General features: G+C 45.7%; 1 protein-coding gene across 2 annotated transcripts in view; it reads left to right on the forward strand.

The window, feature by feature from the left end:
• The first annotated feature begins 3845 nt into the window (after positions 1-3845).
• trabd2b (TraB domain containing 2B) overlaps positions 3846-24211 on the forward strand; it is a 55073-nt gene continuing 34707 nt past the window's right edge. For both annotated transcript variants that reach the window (XM_076088586.1, XM_076088587.1), the window contains exons 1-2: positions 3846-4211; positions 6688-7257. In XM_076088586.1, the coding sequence (XP_075944701.1) occupies positions 4098-4211; positions 6688-7257 (684 nt within the window). In that variant the 5' untranslated portion in view covers positions 3846-4097. The remainder of the gene's footprint in view (positions 4212-6687; positions 7258-24211) is intronic.

A 24211-nucleotide genomic window follows, 5' to 3' on the forward strand; every position in this document is an offset into this window, starting at 1 on the left:
AGTAGGAATGTGTGTGTTTGTGCAGAAAGAGAAAGCAAGTGAATAATATGATGGAAAGTGTATGTTGGACTAAAATCTCAGGACAAACAACACCTGTCACCTGTCTGTGTATCTACAGCTCTGCAGCACATATAATCTGTTTGGTCCCAACACTGCTGAATTACAGACATACATTCTGTTGATACAAATAAAATAATATTTTTTACACTTACGCTTGAGTAAGCTACATGCACTGCTCAACACGCACGGCTTCAGGAAACACTGGTTTGAGATTTAATATGGCAGTCCCACACACCTCATCATCATCATCACTATAGCTGTTATGTCATGCATGCAGTCCACAGTAAGGAGGTGATGGGGATATAATGTGAACAACAAGACCTGCTGTTGTTGTAAATGAAAAGTCGTGGTGCTGCTAGATGAAGCTGTGCTCATTGGCTTATTGTTTAAGTTGCCATTTCCCACTAAAATGATAAAGTGCCCGATCAAACCTGGATTCATAACTGCCTCTGATCTAAACGGAACTACTTTCATCACTCACTGTGAATAATACCCAGTAATAACTCTGATTCATGTTCCGCTTTCCTTCATCACCCTAAAACAATGACAGAAGAAAAAAGAAACATACGAGACATTGCTTCCAGAAAACCAGCCCTGACCATGACCCCTGTCACCATATCGCCTCCTCTCATCTTTCCCCTCCTGCTTTTGCTCATTCTGGATGATGAAGATAGACAGATAGCCATCCACTGCGTGTGTTGACATGCCACAGGGGACGTCACTGCAGAGAAAACATCTTAATGCAAACCTGCAGACCTGTTGCCACTAAACACCGTCTGAATCAGTGTGTACTTCTTCCACAAACACTCGGTGAAAGCCTCAGACACAAACCAATCATCGGGGAAGAGATTCAGACTCTGGGCGATTTAGCTTTCTCCGACTTATCTCTACCTGTCTCATGTGACCGGGCTTAAACAGACTCATAGACCCCCTTCTGACATTCTTTGACATATCCCAACCCCTAACATTACCCTTCTCCCTCTCAACCACCTCCTGTCCCGCCCCTTTCCGTGGGACGTCCGGAAAGGGAAACCACAATAACATTTCACCGGAGACTCAGTCAATATTATTCCTAGACATCTTCAAAGCGTGACAGAGGATATTGGACCCCGAGCGAGAGACGGGTGGAGATAGCGAGGGAGTGTGTGTCTGTAGTCCATCTGAGAGCAGAGACAACAGACAGAGACAGAGAGCGTTCAGTGTGGACAGTCTCTGAGGTATGGCTGCCTAAAGCTATGAGCCACTCCTTCGTATCCATTAAACCCACATTTTCTTTGAAGCGCTATCTTTCTGCCCCCGGGTTAACCATCTCTCTTGTGTCCTTGCCTTTGTCCACACTGTGCATAATGCTCATTCTTCCTCACACCACTAGGGGTCCCTGTGTGCATAATAAACAAAAGAGTTTGCACACACTTCCAGCCTCAGTTACCGCTATCTCTGTTGTCGTTTCACATTTCCTCTTCATGTGGTGTAGTAGTAGTGTAGCAGTGGTAGTAATAGAAGTAGCACCTCTATCATTACAGACCAATAGACAAGTAATGATGCTGAGGCAGGGAGTTAATGTTGGGGTTTTGTGGCAGGACTTCTGCACAACATCAGACAGACAGACGCGGAGCCACAAGGACAAGTAGACACAGGATCCTTAGTGCTGCAGGGCCACAAACATTAACAAGGTCTCTTCACTCTCTCTTTTCCTACTCCCTATACCTCCCATCTGGGGTACAATAACGGACACACTCAGTATACGCAAAAGACAATAAAATTGTTGGAAAGCACAAGTATCGTCAGGGTTCAGTTGTAGATATATTTTAACATTTTGAAAATACCTTTAGATCGGAATGGGCTCTTTTTCTCTCAACTTCTCCATATAACGCCTCCCCAGATGTGCGTTACTGCGGTCCGCTAACAGAACATTAACTTTAAAGTCTTCTTTCGTCCCCAGCTATACGTGCACTATGCTGTAAGCGCTGGCCCCCGGCCAGGAATCTCCTGCAGCCAGCCGCTCATAAGCCCACTTCTAACCGGCCAAGAATGTGGAAAAGCTCCTTCAAAGAGAAGCCCACTGCAAGGTGTGGTTAAAGCAAGTACCTGAGTCCACAGGTGGCCATATTAGAGGAGACGAAACTGCTAACTGAAATCCCACACCTGTCTCGGTGCAAGGAGAAGAAACAGAGCAGCGAGGGATGAAAAGATGTGATTAGATCCATGTGGCTGTGTCGTGTTATTCCTGTTATATGCCGCTTTCACACATCTAAAAACCTCTGAGGCTGCATTCAAGTCGTCCATAGTGCAGATGTGTAAAACAAAGAAATATTGACTCTTCAGGCTTTAAGATTCGCAGCGCTTGATGAATGGCGCCCAATAAAAGAAGTCAAAGGGTCAAAGGGCAGAAGTGTCACAGTTTTACAACGTGAAACTGTGTTAAAAGACAAGCGGATCAAAGACACTTAGCAGAAACGCCCAATCCCTCATCTGAACGGACAATACAATGAGCGTACAGGGACGGTCGGCCACTAACAAAGCTGCCCAGTAACACAAGTGAGCGCGGAGTGGTGAGAAGAGGAGTGGAGAACACGGCCGAGGACAAAGAGCTGCTTGTCCGAGGTCTGTCTGCCACCCGGCCTGCAGGGAGGGGCCCGGTGCCACTTGTTTGAGGGGTCTCCGTGATAAATTTCCCACTACTTGACTCTGTCACACTGTCTGCCACTTGGACAATAACTGAGGTCACAGCAGAGTAGTGGAGCGTTGACATCGCGGCCTGCACAGATGGGGGGGGGGGGGCACTTTCCCTCGACGCAAGCGTTTATTTCAAATCCGCCCGCTCCACATCATGACTGATACATCTTAAAAAGAGCGCTGGACTGAAAATAAATATAACACTTCTCACAGTTGTCTTTACTTGGACCCGTTTATTTGTGACCATTAATCATGAATTTAAGCAGTAAGACACATGTAAGGCTGCAGGGTTGTCAAACAGAGAAGGACAGAGATAAATGTAATCCTCCTGGAGAGGAAGCACATGACAACATGTGAAATATTGCTTATTTACCTCTTTGGAATGACTCTGTTGAAAACCAAATAAAACAAACCCGTGGGCTGCCAGCACTGTGTATGCCATATACACGCTCTGCGTTATTGGTCACAGTTTTCTTTAAAGAGCTACAGAAATCCAGTTCAACTCTGAAAGAGATGAGGCTGAAAAGGATTGTTTTGTTTGTCTAATTATAAATATAATTTTAAACATCTTGAAGCTGCAAGAGTTCAACAAATAACACAGGAACTGCAGTATATAAAATACATGTCATCAAGCTAAACAAGTTTAGTAACAATTCATTTCTTAATTTGTTTAAATAAACTGAGAAAAATAAAAAAAATACTAAGAAACTATAAGCTCCCTATTGAGTATTAGACATTAGCCTACAATATGAAATACTATATAGTGATACCATACCACAGGAAAACGACCAAGGTGAATGAGGCAATGTCCAAACTCACAGTGCAGGACGTTAGAAGAACATTCATCCACCACTCTGCACTCTTTTCGGGTCTGTTGTGTGGGGTTTTACACACGCAAACCTGTCATCCCTCTCTGAACCTACGCTCCCTCCTCTTAAAAGAAGCAGGGGAGTGTGTGTGCGTGTGTGTGTGTGTGTGTGTGTGTGTGTGTATTGGGATGGGGTAGGGGGGGTACTCGAGTCGTCCCACCTCCCTCTCTTCCAGTCAAGACGCTCCTAACTTGCAGAGCGCACTGCGCAAACTCTCCAAAGAGTTTTCAGCAGCTCCCGCTTCAGCTCTGCACCGAGTTTTTAAAAAAGAGGAGTCAGAAAAAGTTTCAGACAGGAACAACTAAACTCAGCCGCAGAGAGCGTCGGGAATGGTCCTCCAGCGGCGCGGCACATGTGAGCCGAGAGGCCACCGGTAACGGTTTCTTTTTTTTTTTATTTCAGAGGAGAGACGGGAAAAAGGGCAGTGAGAAGAGAGGGTAAAGGGGACATCTGAGGGCTGACTTGTCAAGAGTGTCATAAAACCTCGACACGATGGTCTGTCTGCCGGGATTCAGCTTGGTCTTCCTGAGCGCTCTGCTGCACACTGCGGCACCCTGGGGCGCACACCGACCGGAGAGACCGCGGCAGTGCGACGCACCAAAGTCGGTGAGTCGTGTTGTTGGGGGGACTTTATCATTTAATTGTATCATTCTACCTCTCTAAAGTTAAGATACTCACACTTGTTGTCGACATCCTAACGTGTTGTTTCTTGAAAACTTGCAGTTGGAGAATAATAGTGAAACGCACTTTCAGCAATGTGTTCATTTTGGAGGGGAACTTTACGACAGGATGGCACAATCTCAAAACATTTATCATAATTATGCTCTACAATGAGGCCAAAGGTTACGACCTTTTACACATTTGAATCTACTTTTTATTATAAGCTAAAATGAAATTATAAGTTTTAGTTGCATTATTAGTGAAAATGGTTGTATAGAATGTATAGCCTATAATAATATGAATAATAATAATGGATTTTCTATACTAATATTATTATTGTGCAGTGATCAAACACTGCAGCCTTGTCTTCAGACATGTGAAGAAATTCAGGTATTTCAGAACTGGCTCATAAAATCACTTCCAAGAAGAGACGCGGGCCTCAGAATTGAAAGCAGTTGCCAAGAGAAATTGTTAAAGCTCGCCAACTTTATGGCTGTTTATGTGACAAACGCAAGAAGGGAACACCCACCGCTGACTTTACTTCATTTGGAAAAATTTCACTGACCTTTCAGGAGTGATCGTGTTTCAGCGCAACGCACGAGGCCTTATTAAAACACTTATCTGCGCATATTGGTAAAATTATGGATGTGGCTTGAACTCTTTACCGCGAGGAAGTGCAGCAGCGCGGAGCAGCCGCGGCCATACTCCAGCTCAGTTCATGTGTCCGTCTGCATCCCACCGTGAATGCATCCTCTGCATGAAAGGGGGAAAGTTTTTTAAATTCATGACATCCAACACGTTTGCCTTCTGGGGATAAAAAAATCGACCTCAGCAACAGGCACGTTTTTAAATTATGACACTTGTGCGCACGGGGTCTTTTAAGATCACAGGCTGTTGTTTCATTAGTGCGTCAGAGATCACTGAAGACTTCGTGCTCCTTCGCTTCATGTGATTTGTAATGCGTCAGTGCAGTGGTCTCTGTTTTCTGTTAAGAGTAATTACCCCCATAAAAAGGAGCCCTTGCGCGTCAAGGCTCTCCAGAAACGTCCACGCAGCTTTAGCAGAAGTGGGGATCTCGCCTCTCCTCAGGACACGACCACACTTTCCACGTCGAGAGGTCTTATTTTCTGGGGGTAGGCCTATAGGCCTTTGCGCACACGTGCAAGTTAACGGATGACACAATGCTGCACATGCACACACAAAAAAGAAGCTCTGCTCTTTAAGTTTCCGCGTCTCAGAAATACGCCGGAAAATACACTAATGCGTCTTATGCCGCATCTAAAGCAGCGTGTACTGCTCCCTGCTAATGTGGGAATTAAGTTAGAAACAAACTGTTCAGACATTTAAGTGTCTCTGCAAAGAGGAAACGCTGCTCTGAAATTAAATGTTGCACTTTTGATTTGTTTTATGTAGAGAGAGATTGCGCCAGAAATTACAAGTTCATTGTCGTTAATTATAAAGATAGCAGAACATCCCACATGAGGAGGACACTGGCTTTTGGCAGCAATTTGAAACGTTGTATTTGACAAAGGCAACGTTGGCAGCGTGCAGTATTATTGGAACCCATGTTGAAGGAAATCTTGATTAAATTTGAGAAGTAAACATTTTCTAAGAATAACTTTATTTTACACTAATGGGTTTCATCCCTCAAATGCCTGATTACACTGTGTCTCAGAAGCCAGGAGTTTGATATTGTTTATAGAAGTTAATTCTTTTTTCATATTTGAGTAATGCCAACATCAAAGTCATAACACATGCACAGCACATCTGCAGAGCACTTAACAAGAAACATATTTTAAATGCTATGCGGCCCTCACGCTCATTTAGAATGGCTGTGATTATTTCATTTCCATTGTGACATTGTTCTGTATTAAGATAACCGCACCAGACAAACACTTCCTGTAATATATAGAGGACAAAAACAGTGCCGTACTTGAGGCTGTCAGCACCAGGTCTCACTGAACATTTCACAAACAAAAGTATCACAGTGGGGTCAGAACGGAGAGCAGGTTTCTTTCAGCTTTTTGGCTTTTATGAGCTCCAGTGCATGTGTATTTGCACTGCAGCCTTCAAAATGCTTCCCAGCCCGAAAGAAGCTTTGGCAACCGAGGTATGCACCTAAACAATACACGGGGGTCTGTTCACAGCGCAGAAGGCCCCTCTATAAACCTCCGGCCCGCACCACAGCAGCAAACTCCGAGCTGACTCGACTTCATACCTCCCCTGGCTGCTGTCATCTCAAAACTGTTTTTCAATCTTTAACTTGTTGACCCGACCCTGTGAGCCAGTAAACCACAACAGAGGAAAAATGTGTCCGCTTTAGTTGAATTTCTCTAAATGATGGTTCTGGTATTTTTTGTTTCCTTTTGCTCTCAAAATCGTTACCTCCTTTTATTTTTTCTTTCCTCTGCCTCCTCCACAGCAAAGTGACATGAACTCTTTCCTGTGGAGAGTGAACCGTGCGCCTCCTCACCCACCTTCTTACTTATTTGGTACCATCCACGTGCCCTATACACGAGTCTGGGACTTCATCCCCGACAGGTCCAAGCAGGCCTTCTACAACAGCCGCAATGTGTTCTTTGAGCTGGACCTGACCGACCCTCTGACCATCTCCAAGCTGACCAGCTGCCAGCTGCTGCCCCACGGGGAAAACCTGCAGACGCTGCTACCTCGAGACCTGTACCGCCGTCTCAAACGCCACCTGGACTACGTCAAACACATGATGCCTTACTGGATGACCGCTGACCAGCGCGGCCGTGGCCTGTATGCTGACTACCTGTTCAACGCCATTGCGGGGAACTGGGAGAGGAAAAGGCCGGTTTGGGTGATGCTGATGGTGAACTCGTTGACGGAGTGGGACGTTCGGTCCAGGGGGACGCCTGTGCTGGATCTGTTCTTGGCTCAAGAGGCAGAGAGGATGGGAAAAGCGACGGGGGCGGTGGAGCGGGTGGAGGAGCAGTGTCACCCCCTCAACGGGCTGAACTTCTCTCAGGTAAGAGGAGGAATGAACGCTTGTTTATATTCTCATTTTTGCATTTGATTCCCTGAGGAATAGCAGGAGAAATTGCAAGAACAAGCCCGGCCTAGACGGGGCACGAGTAGATGTAACTTTTATTCTGCTTGTAGTAAAGCAGGCTGAGCTCTAGAAAATGTGGAAGAAAACAATATAAGGAGAAAGAAAAGTGATCAAAACCTTTCTGCTGGAGACAGCTTTACGGTTATTGATGTCCATCCACCTCACTAAACAAATACTCAACAGCTGAATGTGCAGAGAGGGTGTCAGGCTGAGCAATGCACATGCAGAACGGATTACAGAAGGTGAGAAGAGCAGAGAGCTCTCTCTTTCATTAATGCAGACTGTCTGTCTGGCTCTCTGCAGCATTGTGGGGCTCGCACTGTAATCGGAGACTGAAAGATGAACAAAATAGTCGTATTACTTGATGAGCAAAACAGCCGACCTCAATATCTTGTCTGATGATAAATACATGAGGGGAACATGCATCTATTTATATAATTAGTCAGTTGGAGGTCACCTAAGCTGGAGACCGTTTTTCCAACTGTGGGAGGTCCCACGGAAATCTGCGAAGAGCCTCAACAGCACCCAGAGGATGCTCCGTTCTAATTCATGTTCTGATGAAACATTTGATTTAAATTAAAGAGGAAAAAAAACATCTCGGTATGTGTATTCATGCAGCACTCCCAATCACGCACATGTGCAGTGCATGCGCGGCACACCGCACACGAAGGCCCGCTGTGCGCATGCAAAGCTCCATACATGCACATTGGCGGTGGCTTAGCCTCCATGTGACAGGTCTGAGGGCTCCGGGGCTAATTTGAGAGGCAGTGGGCTCCCAGCCTCTCCTCTTTCATCATCACCTCCTAACTACGCTGTCAAAGTCCCGCTGCATGCCCCGCACATGCCTGGGAGCTTTACTGCCCCTAGAAATAAGCTCAGCGAGGCACACTGTGCCTCACAGTAATAAAGAGGAGACGTGCTATAGCCGTTAGGAGGGCTTTGCAATCTGTAGTCTGTTATGTCCCGTAGACATGTTTTCCTGTTATCTTAAAGGGATTCATGTCTCCTGTCTTTTTTCCTCTATAGAGAAGTCTCAGTCCCTGACACTGATCTGTATTTATTGTGGCGCGGCACGGCAGTTGCCCCTAAAAACAACACAGTTTTAAATAACATCCTAACAGGGTTGAGTAGCAGAACAGTGTCCAACTTTAGAAAGCTGTGTTTATGTTCCCTGAGAACTTCCATTCGACTATAAGAAGCGTAATCTATTGATCTTCAGGGAAAAGAACAGGCACTGCATTCACAAGGGATGGTAACAGTTTTACAAGACAGGTGTTCAAATTCAGACAAGAGTTTTATTGCCATGGAAATCCAGTCAAAATTGGCTCATGGATAACACCAGAGCACAAGGGCCGTTGGATTTCCGAGCTTCTAACCCCCTCGTTTCCAGATATGTATGAGAACAATTCGGGGCTGAACTGAAGCTGACATGGCAACCATTATTCTCAATTATAATAATTTGTGATTTAATCTGAACACTGGTTGATTGATTCCCTCTACGCTCGACTGTAACAAGGATGAGGTCAGAAGGATGAATAGAGGAAGGGTCGAAGAGAAAATGCGTGGATGGGAGACAGAAGAAAGAGAAGTGAGACACAGAGAGAGAAAGGCTGAGATAGAGACTGACTGGGGGAAAGAAGAAAGTGTAAAGGCAGCGGAGACTGATTGTGCATCATCTCACCGCTAACGCTAATCTGAAACATGAGCAATGCTCAAAGGGAGATCTGAGTTGGGAAATGTTCCAAACCCTGACAGCCCACATATTATTTGTTCCCAATAAAAGTAGTTGCTTACAATATCGTGTAACTTTGACTCCGACGAGGGACTCTTAGAAACATAAGCGCCGGTGATTCATCATCTGACAAATTGTAGGTTTCTCATAGGCACCTGGTCCCAAGCGCCATGGTAGACGGATGGTCTTGAGGCACTGGTCCAGGTCTACAGGTTAGCTGTTGCCGGGGGGGACCTGTGACCTCACTCTCTGCGGGATGGGAGGAGGTGGAGCGGGCATTTTAAAGCAGCGATCTCCAGTTAGCAGCGGTGATGTTGGTGCTAGAGTGTGGGAGGGGACGGAGAGACGTCGAGTGTGCCAGAGCTTTCTTTAGACCATTGTGGTCTGAAGAAAGCTCTGTCTGCCTGAGACCTTTCTATGGTCTTAGATCACAGAGAGGTGCGGGCGTCTCTGTGTGAGGCAGTTTAGAATTTGTGGAAACAAAGGCGGGTCTTTGGAGGCCGACGCAGGTTGACAGCTGGGCCGGCCGGCCGGCACCGATGTCTCTGTGAATGCTTTGAGCAGCGAGTGGGAACGGCTGGAGAAAGCATAGTCGACTCAGAGGGTGCGAGCTGCACAATCACAGCAGCAGGAGGTGACTCCTTTACAGCCGCTTCACTCAAGGGCCGATCAATGAATTACCATCATGGCTTATGTATCTACATAAATACAAATAATAAGGAATCAGAAGATGGAAGGTGCATTTACATCTTCTGATATTGAGTACATCAACAGTCTCGGTCACAATGGTACAATGCACGGTACCAAACCCCAAAGTCTTATTTGTATGTTATTGGTGTTAAGATGTGGAACAGAAACTGCTCTGGTGCAAAGTTGCTGTTGGGAAACTCGAGGGCGGCTCCAGCCTGTGGGCCTCTCTCACTCCCACCAAATAAACACCCGTATTTATTTTCCCTGGGTCGCGTTGCAGCCGAGGCCACTGGCCCATGTCGTAGAGAAATTACATCATATCAGTGGCGCCTGTCTCCTGGGCAGGGGTCATGGGTCACGGCGGGAGGTGGTAGTGGAGCCGCGGAGCGGTAAGGAGACTGGCAGTCTGCTGGGGGTCAGTCTGGCCACTGCTGAGCAGGCAGGCAGCGCCCGATCTCATAGAATACCTGGCCCAACCTCTCAACAGGATGACTTTCCATCAGCTCAGGCTATTTTGTGCCATGATTTGTGCAACTGTGTGTGTGAGTAAGAGAGAGAGAGAGAGATGGCTGACAACGGTACATCCCGGTGTTGTCACCCCACGGCTGGAGAGGGGAGCGGGTTAAGGTTTTAAGGGATGGGAGGGTGGATGTTTGACAGAATCCAGTTCCCTCTCAGCAGGAGGGCGTCCTCCTCTGTTTACAGCTTCAGTGACAACCTAACATGTCTATTTCAATCAGTTAACCTCCGCTGTCAAGCTGAGGCTTTCTGCTGTGCTGACACTGCAGCCTCACCACACATGCTTTGGTCACACTCTCAGGCCTGGAGATGTGGCTAAAACATCACAACAGTGCATTTCTTTGTGGTAAATTAACATAAAATGTGATTAAAATTCAGTTTTTCCACAGATATGTGAAAAGATAATGAAAAGAGCATGGTGCTAGGATAGCAACCACTGAATTTACACACAGTGGTCATAAAGTGAAACCTCTGTCTGTCTGGGCCAGAGACATTCCCTTTAACTGTGTTCAGACCCACACGGTCCGTGTTTCCCATAAGTCGCTATTACTTTATATGATATTCAATGTGATTCGCATCGGTGTTTGGTTTTCCAATTCAGAGTGGACCTCACAAAGTATATGGCCTTAGGATACAAATCATATTTGAAAATGACTTAAAAAGTAAGTAAAACACAGCACATATCCAGGGGAAACGTCTTTCTCCGTACACATCCAGAGGTTTCTGGCTGTACATGCCACTTATTTGATGGGCATTTATGGTAAGCGGTGAGTTTAATATCGTGAGCCCAGCGTAGGGAATGTCTCCCGGCCGGGGCGAGGGTTGCTAAGAGTAACATCAGCGCTGAAATCAAAATAAGATTCTCATGTGTCGCATCAAATCATGCAGAATACTTTGCGTTGTGTTCTTTGGACCGTGTTCACCTAAACAGGACATCTTTAAAGGGAGGAATTAAGTAACTAACGTCCAACGTTACCCATATCCAAATATTTACATTCCGTGATGGGTGTGCAAGTTTGGGTTTTGAAGCGATGTGTTGGCCACAGAGGCTGAACTGATGGAAAAAGCAACTCTTTGTCTGCTCTCTGCTCTTCTTTTCTCTGACCTTCCCACTCCTTCTCGCTCCCTATCTTTCTCTCTGACATGTCCCGAGGCTTCTGGTCGTCCCATTGCTCATCTGCACACACGCCAACTGGAAAAAGAGGAGGAGGAGGAGGAGGATTACCTTTAAAGTGTGCTGGCGACATGTATCCCCCTCTCTAAGCATGACATCTGAGGGTGTTTCACATCTAAGCTGTAATTACCTGCGCAAATATGTGGAAAACTGCGAGGCAACACGTATCAGGCCGATCATCTGGTCCTGTCGGCAGGCGGACGGCAGTCTCACTGTTGCACTAATGACTTAATAGGCCCCTTAATGACCAAATAGCCCGCTGCCATCCAGAAGCACTTAGACGATTACGTGCTGGCCAGAACACTGCAGGCTGATGGCGAGATGGAGGGAGGTAGAGAGGCTGGATGTTATGGACGCTGAGAAAACAGGGGCACTGTGCACTTGACAACTGAACAAATCACAATTTCTTTTACTGGTTTCATATTTTGTGAGAAAAAATGAGGGAGAAAAAAAATGGTTAAAGCTATGATTGAGTTAGAGAGCAGGCAGCAGACAAGAGCTGACAGGAACCTGGTACGGGGCGGCTACAAGAAATGTTCCACTTAAACAAAGTGCCACAATTTGAGCATTTCCTTAACTGGAAAACTCGAGTCAACACGGGCTATCACGATAACTCTCTCCACTCACTGCTTTAACGAAAGTTGAAAGTGGCAAGTTCAGCAGCAGTGGAGCGTGCAGGGGGAAAAAAATGGTTTCTTTATTCTGAAGAATTCTTCTGTGAACTATTAAGTCGACTGTGATCCCCGCGGTCCTCCATAAACCCGCTGCTGTGTCTCCGTTCAGTGAATCCAACAGAGGTCACGTCCCTCGTCACACTGAGTTCTGTACCTGAGAGACCTGAAGTAATGACTCCACCACATTGTCACTGAGCTGAGTGCCTCTGAGGTAGTGAGTTAGTGAGCGCGGCGGGTCGAAGTGCTCTTCCATACTTTAGTGTTCAATGTGCCAAATCCTTCGCCCACATTCTCCCTTTGTTGGAGAGAATGAGCGTTCCTTTCTGCTCAAGCGGCCTCGCGTCACACTGTGGATCCATCTTCACTCCGCAGTCATCATCCCTTCAAATGAGGACCAAAGCACACGCCTACACCAGCACACACACACACACACACACACACACACACACACACACACACTCTCAAACTGTACTCTGTTTCTGTATAATTATATTGTCATCCTAGCAGTGGAAATTGCAATAAAGTGAACGGTGTTTGAGCGTGTTTTCCTGCAAGCAGGTAGTCTCAAAGACACACACATACATTATATTTCCACAATACATATTTGCTCATCACAACAAGGGAAACTGCAGTAAACTGTATGGAGCTGGAGGTTATTTTCTATGGGAAGGGCAGGTAGTTTCCAAGCAGGCTGAGGTCAATCTCAGGTTGTCTGGGCCAGAGGCTGATTGATCACAGACAGGAATGTGACTGACTGATTTCCTCAGAGACCCACTTGGCCCCTCTGGAATGTTGTTGTCTTTTGGGACGTCGTTGTTTTGTAACCTTTGCTTAACCAGGTTAGCCCCCTAAAACCTGGGGTCATTGTATGTGTCTGCGATGTGATGTGTGCGCCGCTTAAGTCTGTGCTTCTCTTCATCATTCATAATTACATTCTACCTTGATATATTTGATCTTATGAGATATTATGCAGTTTGGGACAGCAGCATGCAAGATTAGCTGTGGACAGACACAGAGATGCACACACACGAACGCACGCATACACATCAGGCAGAGATAACATTGCTATTGTTAAGGTTTGATTAGGCGCAGGCATAAAAATGACTTGGTTATGGAAAGATCCTGGTTTAGGTTCAAATATATTATAGTGGTCATGGTTAAAAGAAATTAATTTTGACTGTTTGCAGGTAACAGGAAGTAAACAGGGGGCCCCCATTCAACAGTCCAATATTTTGTTGACCCATCCAACTACCCCGACCCACTGCCTCCTGTAGATTTTGTAGCTCTATAGATTGTCGCGGTGTTTCCTCCGTTGCTCAGCAGTAATAATTCCTACATCCTCCAGAGGGCTTTGTCACTTGAATTCAAACAAAAGCCACTTTTGGTCATTTTTTCTTTGAGGGACAGTGAATATTCTGCTTCCAAACATATACTGCTTTGGTGGTTTATGATCGTGTAATCCTGAGTTCCTCTTCCTCAAGAGTGCAGTAGCAAGAATCTTACACGTAAACAGACACAGACAATTGGGGCTAAATGGGACGAAGTGAGTACCGTGCACAGATTTCTATCCACACCATCTACCTTTAAAAGCATTGAGGAACCAATTCTAAGCACAAAACAGCCATAAAAATACGGCACATTGGTGCTAAGAAACATAAAGAGTGTAAGAGCAGCACCAGACAAGTAACCGGACAACGTGGTGTATCAGTATCGCCCAGTGTGGGCGAACACGGAAAAAAGATTGCCAGTACGCCATGGCATGCAACTTTCCATGTCGGATGTTTGGTGGTCTGAGATGAACTCAGCGTCCCAGCCTGCCTGTGGCATCAGTCACACATACTACCACACCTCACACACACACACACACACACACACCGGCCAACGGTCATAAATAGGGCCCAGTAGAGAACAACTGCGTGTATGTGTGTGTGTGTTGTGTGAGCCAGGCTTGTCGGGGATTATGTAGCATTAGCAGAGCCCTCTCACTGAACCCGGTTTTAATGTGACCCATGCGTCTTCTCTGCCCCCTCTGCCTTGTCCCCATTATACACAACCCAGTGGAGCACTTCAGCTCTCCTTTTTATAACCCCCCCCCCCCTCCAAAAACCTTCACTTTCCTACTTACTTGCATGATCCTGCAAGTCAAATGATAATGTTTCATTTGTGCTTTTAATGTTTATTTATCCAGTCAGGCTTGTGGGGAACATGTACGTCATTTTCTTTGGCTAATTCTGCGTGTCACACATTCACTGAGCTGTGCACATTCGCACTTGGATCAGTCCTGTATAAACAACCTGTAAAAACACTCTGATTCGACTTTAGTCTCATACAAGAAGTGCTGATTTGGGCCAAATGTAGGTTTTTCATGATTAAACAATCTGACGTTGAGAAGCACTGCTTATGCCGTGTCAAGATTGTTTCAATCTAACTCCGTCAGAGAAGAGAGCCGAGAAGAACAACAAAAAAACATAGATGTGTTTTAAGTCTTGGTCTGCAAAGCAGTATTCCCAAAATTAGTATTCCGAGCAATCATAAAGGCTTTAACCACCGACATAACTGGCCCAAAGTAAAATGTTAACCTCTCTGACAGGCTCAAGTGTGAAACAGCTGAGCCGTAATTACATTACACTTTGTCTCAGGAAGCAGTTGATACTCCTGCTCGGCCCTGTAAACTATTGATTTCATAGCTAGTGGTCGAAGAAGTACTCAAATCTTTTACTGAAGTAAAAGCAGCAATACCACAGTGTAGAAATACTCTGTTATAAATACTCTGTTAGTATAAGTCCTGTACTCAAAAACACTTCAGGTGCAGTTGCTAAAGGTAATTTCAATTATTCGATATACTGCCGGGTAGCTTGTGAATTTACCCCCGGGGATCAATAAAGTCTTAGTTGTTAGTGAGCACATAAACCTGTCATCCGTTCTATCCCCCCCCCCCCATGCAATTGGGGCGACGCCCATTACACGTCTCTCCATGTAAGAGGACCTCTCAGTTGAAGGAGGCAGACAGACGAAACAGCAGGCGAAGGCAAGAAAAGACCGCAGGTAGAGAGACGGGGAGGCAGGAGACAGACTCCAGAGCCATTAACAAGTCTTCAGACACAGATGTTCTCGTACAACCACAAACAGTGCAGGGGATAGATTACTGCACAGATAAGTGAAAGCACAAACACAGAACCTCACAGGTCAAACAAAGCTGAGTCATGACAAATGTGTCTGTGGACACTTTCATCCTCCCGTTGCAGAAATGTTCTCGGTCACAACCCTTTGTAGTTCCTCCCTGTAACACCTAACAGGACGGGTGCATGTATGAGTCCGTCTTCATCAGGTCTAGATGTGGGTGCACATTCCTGTGATGGATTTGAATGCATTACACCAGGTTAGTGTAGATTAAAAACAGCAAAGTGTCTATTTAAAAACGGATCCCAAAGCAGCAGCTGACCACCTGGACGGGCAGTAGCCCTCACGTTGCTGCGGCCTTCATCACAAACCCTTAAGACCCCGGTCAATACATTCGTTTTACCCCAGCGTGCCCTCAGTAGCTCAGAGGATTTCAAGCGTTTGTGCATTCAGGCCTCTGTTTCACCTTTTCGAATTAGGGCTCCCAGAACTTTCTCTGAGCCGGATTGACAGAGGGAGCCGATTGCCCTCGTCCTCGCCCTCTGGACGACCCCATCTCTTTGGCTGAAGCCCCAGAAGCCCCCCCCCCCTCACCAACCCCCCTCGGCACTGCTGTTGAACATGACTTTCTCAGTTCCTTGAAACGACACCGGCCTGAGTCAATTAGTTTTGGAAAATTTGGCCTTAACAAGATAAGCGGTTTAGCAAATACGGATGAATGGATGGAGATTATTTCTAGGTTTTCTTTTGCACTGTAAGATGAGTTCATTATGGCAGGACAGTGACGAAGAGTACGCTAACGTAATGTCCAAACACTTTACTGAGCTCTTTGGCACTCTTTCTGTAGTTCTATGTGAAAACTCCGATCCATCTGCCGCGTAAAAAGAAATAAATGATCAAATTGGCTGCCCTGCTTTTGACATGTGACCAGCTCAATCCCTACCACGGGAGAAAGGACCCAAAGAAAAAAGGAAAGAAACATAAAAAGGGATTATGAGAAAGAGAAGTGGAGGAACAGCAGCAGGGAGCGAGGAGAAGCAGAGTGACCCCCCACGCCACTCAGGCAAAACGGGGAAGAGAGGAGAGGAAAATAAAATTGTTCAATTTGGTGGTACTGGGAGAGAGCAATGGCAACAATAACAGAGGAAACCTTCCACTTTCTCCACTCAGCAGTTTCCTCTGTGCCAAAATAAAAAAGACAACAATGAAAAAAGAAATAAAGGATGCTGCTGTGAAGTTTCTCTTTCTTCTCTTTTGCTTTTGAGTTTTTTCTCCCTCACATCACGGTCAATTTCACCCGTCATTCACCAGCGCAGTTTATCCAACACAGTTCTTTTACCTTCCCAAAGGCATACACTCTCTTGGCGTCTACTGGAACAGTGTAAATATAATATCCAACATATGGCAGAGTTTATGCAACGTAAATGGGATGAGAAATCAAATTTACGTAGCGGGACTGTGGATTTCTGAGAGGCAGCCGTTGTTTAGGGAGAGCCTAAATGATGGGCAGCTGTAATTGAAGTCACAATCTGAGTGGGAGAGCTGGAGATGGAGGGGATGGGATAGAAGTGAGAGAACCAGGAGGAGATGGGGAGAAGTTAAGAAAGAGGGGGCTCTCGGTGGATGGCTCTTTTCTCCTTTTTCCGCTTCGGTCTCTCTCGTCGGCGCGTGCATCATGTGACGACGTGTAATTGGCCTGTGGTCACACCAGAGTTGTGCAAACAGATTAGCGGGGAAATATGTCAGCCTGAAGGGGCTGCGGAGGTGAATGTGTGTGTTGTGTGGATCACAGATGTGGGCCTGTGTGGGAAATGGTTTGATGGAGTAAAACCTTTATTAATGATGAACAGCCGGGGGGCGGTTGACTTTGTCGCAGACAAATTTGTTGTCGTGGCCACACGGGGCATGTCTGGAGGTCAAGTCTTTATGCGCAGTTACACATGCATATTGAATATACATATTCATTCACTAAGTTAAATTATGTTTGCACTCCGCTCATATATTCCAGAGGTTCTGTGCGGTTTTATGACACTTGAGGATACAAATCCTTGTTTCTGCCACAGTGAACAGAAGTTAATAGTGTGATCCTGGTTTTCCTAAAACCTCTTACAACATGTTTGTGGCTCACACACTGTAGCCCAACTTACACCTTTTTTATATCATGAGGGGTACTGCTCGTTGTAGAGCAGTATGGCTGACAGTTTGGGAAATGCACTCATTCAGTTTTAAGCTTAGCGTTAAGACTGAAAATGTAGGAAACAGCTTTCCTGGCTCTGTCAAAAGGTTAAAAAAATCTGCCTACCAGCACCTCAAGACATCACTAATCAACACATTATATCTATAAAAACAGAGCGTAAAAATACAATTTGCTGTTTTACGAGGGCTGATGCGCCGACTCATTTTCTTGGCTGGGAGAAGTGACTTTCTGAAGTCTTGCCATCGCTGCAAAGTCACCAGGCCAACCAGAGGAGGAAAAAAAAAAGAGATATAAGGTGTTAATCATCGGGCCTCAGAGATGCAGGTCCTAAGGGTCTTACGATTCCCATGAGGATTTTTCGAGGTATTGAGAGAACAGAAGAGAAAGAAACTGTCCATTGGTGTTCTCAGCTAAAGTTGACTCAGACAGATACGCGAGTTTAACTTGGCAGAAGAAAGTCGGTGTGTAAGCAGACAGTTATTGGTTTCTGATGCCCCTGTCAGCGCTGTGCCAGACCACCTGCCTTGGGGTAATAATAGCATCCCATAATATACCACCCAATGTGGCTGGCAACTCTTAAATACTTCAACCCCTTTATGTCTTTCACTGTTAAAAAGAGACTTTTATTTTCAGCATGTGTTGAGTTTGGGCCACTTTTGTGTTACTTTCTAGCACAGGATATACATATTTATACTTTTCAAAAGTATTTTTCTTAGTTTTCTGGTACCAGATAGGCTCCAATACTGATCCTATTCTTATCCTGAAACACATATCTTTAGATTCAGTGTGACACTTTCAGAGGATAATATTATCTCTGATAGACATTGAATAAACATCCATAAATCTGCTTAGAAATCAGAACTTGCCTGAGAACCATCGCAAATTTTTCTTCAGAATCAAAGTAATTCACTGACGGGTGTGTCTACATCTGTAGCTGCATTGTAAACAAGAACTGCTTATCGCTAATTGGGCGTACTTTTAATGGTGCTGATTGGGATAAAATAAAGAGCCCAAGTTATAGCTAACAGCTGACTCTATGGCAGCATTATGCCGTACATCAGAGAGATTAGTTTGCAAAGTACTTTTTAAGAAGGCCCTTGTCCTCTGGTTTTGTCTGGCTGCATCCTCATAGTTCACAGTGGGATTTGTTTTTGTCATGCATGGCATCCGTCCCTGTTGTTCCGGGCTTAAGTATGATGAGTGTCCGCCAGTGGTGAGGAGCTCCACAAAGATATTTCTTTGCCATTTGTCTCTTGCGGATGTGGCCCTCAGCGTCTTATGTCACGCTGCAACTTTACGGCATCTGATAATATGAAAAATATGGACTGGGCGCTTCGTGAGCCAAGCAATGTTCTGGATCGGCAAGAACAAATCCCATGTTTTTGATAGGTTTTTCTGCTGTTGATTCTCTCAGGTAGTAGTGTCAACGCCTCGGGCGGCCGACAGAAGCCTGACGGACAGATGGTGAAGGCGTGCGTGCCATTGTTGACAGCCAAAAGCTGGATCTTTGTGAAAAGCTCACAGAGAGCGAGCGAGTATTGGAATGGAAACACAAGTCTATTTTATCAGCTTGCCAAAATGCGAAGGGGAGAGTGCATGAGAGAGGCAGAGAGAGAGAGAGAGAGAGAGAGAGAGAGAGAGAGAGACGGAGAGGGAGGCCAGGCCTCCTCAAAGCCTCTTTAGTCAGCTCTGGTGACGGCCAACCCAAGCACATGAGAGCAGTGTGAATGGCTTTTTAATGCCCGCTAACAGCCGGGGTATTTAGTGGGATGATGGGGGATTGATGAGGGGATACGGTGAAGGATGAGAGAAAGGATGAGAGTGATGACAATGTTTAGACACGAGGTCCCAGCTGGACAACAGTGCAACGCCGCTGCCCTCGCTATATGCTCTATACGGCTGCAGGACCGAGCGCAGTCTGGGTTCCACGGCGTTATTGATCACAGTTGTTAAAGCTGCGGTCTTTTCTCTGACTCCAACCTCATTTATCTTGGTCGTGTCTCAGTATTTTGCCTGAGACTGACACAAATGTAGTCTAAGTGACATGGAAATCACAGGCGTAATTGCCTTTATAGCTCTGCTGTCTGTAGATGAATGTCCAGCTGGCTTCTGATTATACGCTCACTTACATTGGATTTTTATGCTGTTGAGAAATCCTCTCCAATACAAGTATAATACATAGCCCAATATACAATCCTGACAGATTTACATCCTATTGTGGCCTGAAGGAAGGCACTAGCGTATCTTTGAATCGACTTGGACTTTTGTTTGGTCTTGGCCTTATTGAAGTTGATCGCGACCGCAGCGCTGATTTACATTTTCCTACAACTGCTCAGAGACAAAAGGATTCCAGCACAATAGCTCTGCCTGAAACCTAATACGCCTGTAAATGTGTCTGTTTGTTGAAGGAAGGCGTAGGAGTGTAATGATCACGAAATTACTTCCATTATTTATTTATTTTTGTGTCTGGAGAATTCAGTACATGTGATATGACTATATATTTAGACTAAAGACAATGGTGTGTGTGTTTGTCTGTTAGGCTTTTCGTGCTTGTAAGTATACAGATGTTGAATCTCCCTGCAAGAAAAAATAAATTGTATTGACCTTCACTTATGGGTTTATATAATAAAACAATGGTGTGCTAGCTCTACAAACCAGTACAGTATGTAATTTGCGTGTTGGGTCACACGCGGCATGTAATGGATTAGCTTTGCGTTGCATCGCCAAGGAAGCAAGTTGAGCCAAATAAAGGGAGTCAATTGCTGCTGTTGGAGAAAACAAACTTGCGTGTCCAAAAGGTTTCAATAAATGAGTACTTACACTTTGACTCTATGGCACTATGGAACTACAAAGGATTTTTGAAATCGCTTCATTGGTCTCGGTGTCATAAAACTCAGCATATGTAATGAATAGCTATGAAAAAGAAAACTAAGGAGAGCCAGAATGCATTGCTTTCATGTTTATCAGAGGAGGAATACTAATGTAAGAAACTGCTCAGGTTGTGTAAACCACATATACTTCACTATCTTCCCTAAACCCTAAACCCGGCTGCTGTTTACACAAAACGGCCCCCTGACTCAAACAAAAGCTGGAAGGCTCCACGGAAACTATGGGAAGAGAAGATGAGAATGATGAGGACAGGAAAGAAAGAGAAAGGAGGTGGTGAAGGAGGAGAAAGAAAACAAACTGAGAAATTAAAAAGTGCTTTTTCATTTTGAGTTCATATTTTTCAAAAAGAGGCTTCGTTTTACTGCCTACTGACTTTGAGATCCAGATGTCTGGTAAACTGTAAAACAAATCCCTTTCTTGAGTCTTTCTTTGTGTGTGTAATTTTATACTTTTAAGGTCTTTCAACGAGAGATCTATTGTTTGTTTTTGAAGTATTTACTTTCTCTGTTACTTGTGTATGAACCAACCCCAAAGCTTGGCAAGAGAATGAGAATGATCACTAATTGATCATGTATAGGCCAACTCATATCAAACCTGTAGTGGTCTGCCTGAACAGAGAGACCAAACCCCCCCCCCCCCCCCCCCATGCCATTTAAGCTGCTCCTCCTCACACCTCACCTACACCCACCACCCCAACCACAGACAGATTGTTTCTCAAAACCATCAGCAGGTTCTCTAAATGAAAACAAAAAAGAAGATTTCAGAAAGTGTGAAGTCTGGTTTAAGTCTGCAAGATGTTCCAGGAATTCCATCCGTCTTCACTCGGGCTGACCTGGCGTGGTGCGGACTGTGGAGACGGGAGTTTTTTGGTTGGGAATGCGCCAAGCTTTAGAGAAGTTTTCAGGCAAGTCTGTAGGAATGGTGGAAGTTCCCCCTCACTGTGAGCAATTTTCTGGCTTTTCTTTTTAAAAAAAACAGAAAACGAAATGCTTTTCTTGGATTGGTTGCAGTCGTCAGTGCCCCAGTGATTGTGGATGAAATCATTTTGAAGGATGTCTGGTTTGGGTTCAGCTTTTCTGGGGCAGCACTGCCCACCCAGGAGGACCTGCTGATCTGGCTCTTGTAAAAAAGCAACTCTAGTCCACTTTCTTTCTCTCCCAGAGAAACACAAATACATTCCTTTTAATCAGCCGTGGGTTCTTCGAGGGCTCATTTGGAAGGAATGTAATTGAAACTTAAGGTAAAGTTGTTCGTATAAGGTAAATGTGGTACGCTTGATTTCTCTGTCCCACAGCTGGCCTTTGATATACCCGAGAGGGATCTCCAACAGTTTAGATGAAGACACGATTATTAGAGGCGGCGTGGAGCAGGGCTTTGAAAGCGCTACGCTCTCCGCGAATAGTAAAAACGTACGCAGCGCTGGAGGTATTTCAACAAATGATTAAATACAAACTCTCCGATATCGTGAGTGGTCCTTGGCTCTCACTTCCTGTCTGTCTTCTTTCCTTCTTGTCCGCTGCTCTCTGGAATGCTGAAGGGGGAAAAGGTCCTGAGTTCAGCTCCTCTGAAAGAGGATCCAAACCGCGTGCTAACGAGAATGCCAAGCCTAACAGGGACTGACAGCTCATCGCGCTGAGAACTGCTGTGTGTAAATGTGTCTGTGAGGGTTTGGGGGTGGGGGTGGGGTGTCGGAGCGTGCCAAATATCTGTGTGCATTTATTATGAGAAGGCAAACATCCCTGGTAAAGCTTAATAACTCACTCATTTTTTTTCTCGCACGCATGCATGCAGGAATGCACCCGCATAAACACACGTGACGACGGGTGTTGAATTGCGCACAATCGCACGGACACACTGTTCACATGCATCAATCAGTCAGTCTCCGACCATCCCCATCAGCTAACTCCATCCTAGCCGCAACCACCAGCTCCCTCCGCTCCGTCTATCGGCGCTCAGATGAAAAGCAGATGGGTCCGAAGGGTAGCGAAAGAGAGACAGGAAGAGGAATACAATGGCCGTAAAAGTCAGATGAAGGCTAAGGGGTCGGAGTCAGGAGAGACGAGAAAGTGCTTCAGAGAAATTGTCCAGGGAGAGAGAAAGTGAGAGGCGAGAGGGAGATAAAGGCAGCTGAGGGGTCAGGCTGGGAGCGAGGGAACAGTCAGCCATTTTCACATGAAAGGAATCCCACCAATCCCCTCAATGATAAACATGTGTCACCCGTCCCAGGACTCGGCTCTATTTATGTGTGCGTCTGCGTTGTTCACCGCTACACTCTGACTGCCGACACTGGCAGTGCCGAGGACGATACGCACTCTCAAATACACACCGACACCTCGTCCGCCATTGTGGACAACATCAGGGGAAAGTGTTAACTGACACAAGCCATCACACCCTCGACACACAACACCAGAGCCAGACAGCGGAGCACTGCACCTCCTCCCGTCTCTACTCCACTTTTATCCTGCAGTGCTGTCCTCACCTGCCATCCAACGTGCTGCTCACTTACACCCTCGGAGACAAAATAACTTGAACACCTTGTGAAATGGGAAACAGAAACGACGGAGTCTAAATTGCAAACCGAAATGAGTGGTGCAGGAGGTTTGGTGACATAGTGACAGCTTGCACGACACTGCTTGTATGATCACATCCTTCCATTTTGGACTTTACACAGGCAAGATGGTTTATAGGTGGTCAATGGTGCAAATCTGCAATGCATCATGGCGGCCTTCTGGTTTATACACAAACAAAAACTGCATCATCCCTGGTTGGAATCTGACTGAGGTTCTTTGCTGCATGTGCGTGGAACCCTAATATATACTGTATGTGTCCCTTTGTTTGTTTGGCATATTAAGTCATAATTTTTGACAATAGTTCTTTTGACTAAATAATTAAATTTGCCCGTGCATAAATGACGTGGTCTCTTCCGAGCTTTCTTATTTGGCTCACAGTTCTTTAAAAGGTCAGCCAACATGAGCCAACATTACAATCTGGATTTCCAGTCTTCGTTTATAGCACAACTGCGACTGGCACTCAACCTAATATGACTCACATTTGAAGGAGGGTTTGCTGAGTTAATTGTCTTCTCTCTTAAGTGTTGACAGTATTTTGTCTTCTGGACGCTCCTTCCCATTTCCTCTCCTCAGCGGTCCCCTTCATCTCCTCTCATACAGTCATCCTGGGATCTGTGCAGTAAGAGTTGAGGTCCCCTCGAGACGGAGGTTGAGAGAAGGGCCTCTGTGGCTCGCTGTTGACTAAACCACCTTCTTGGGAGTGTTGCCATAGCCACTGCCTGGCCCGAAATGAACCACGTGGGGGTGCGGACACGGAGAGCAGGGGGTCGGTGAGGGAGAGGAAATGAGGTGGAGAGAAAGGGATGGTGGCCTGAGGAAATGGGAAGAAAGAAGAGACACTGGGAGAGGGAGCATTTTGTTTTGGCGGGATAAACATTCTTGAGCTTGTTCCTGTTATTTGAAAGATAGCGCCCCTGGCCTGTAAACGTCAGTGTGCGTCTGAGGGATTTTGTTTTATCTTTTAGGGCCGTGATGTGTTTGTATGTGTATGTAAGTTTATACCAGTGTGTGTTTAATTGTGCGTTACTTTTCACAACAATGGCTGTGGTGGACAGGGTATTTATTTGTGGGAGCTACAGAGTACAATCATTCCTTTCTTCTGTTTAAGGCATCTGTCAGCAAGCTCTGACAGTGTGTGTGTGTGTGTGTGTGTAGCCATTGAAACCACGGCTACTCACCCGTAACCACACACTGCCGATTGGGTCACTGGCACACACTCATGCATGCAGGCGAACACATAAACACTCACAGAGACACACACACACAGACTGTGGCACTGCTTGATGTGGCTCCATTTCTACTCAA

The sequence above is a fragment of the Anarhichas minor genome, unplaced genomic scaffold, assembly GCF_050575085.1.
Source record: "Anarhichas minor isolate MPS153535 unplaced genomic scaffold, ASM5057508v1 ptg000010l, whole genome shotgun sequence".
NCBI lineage: Eukaryota > Metazoa > Chordata > Actinopteri > Perciformes > Anarhichadidae > Anarhichas > Anarhichas minor.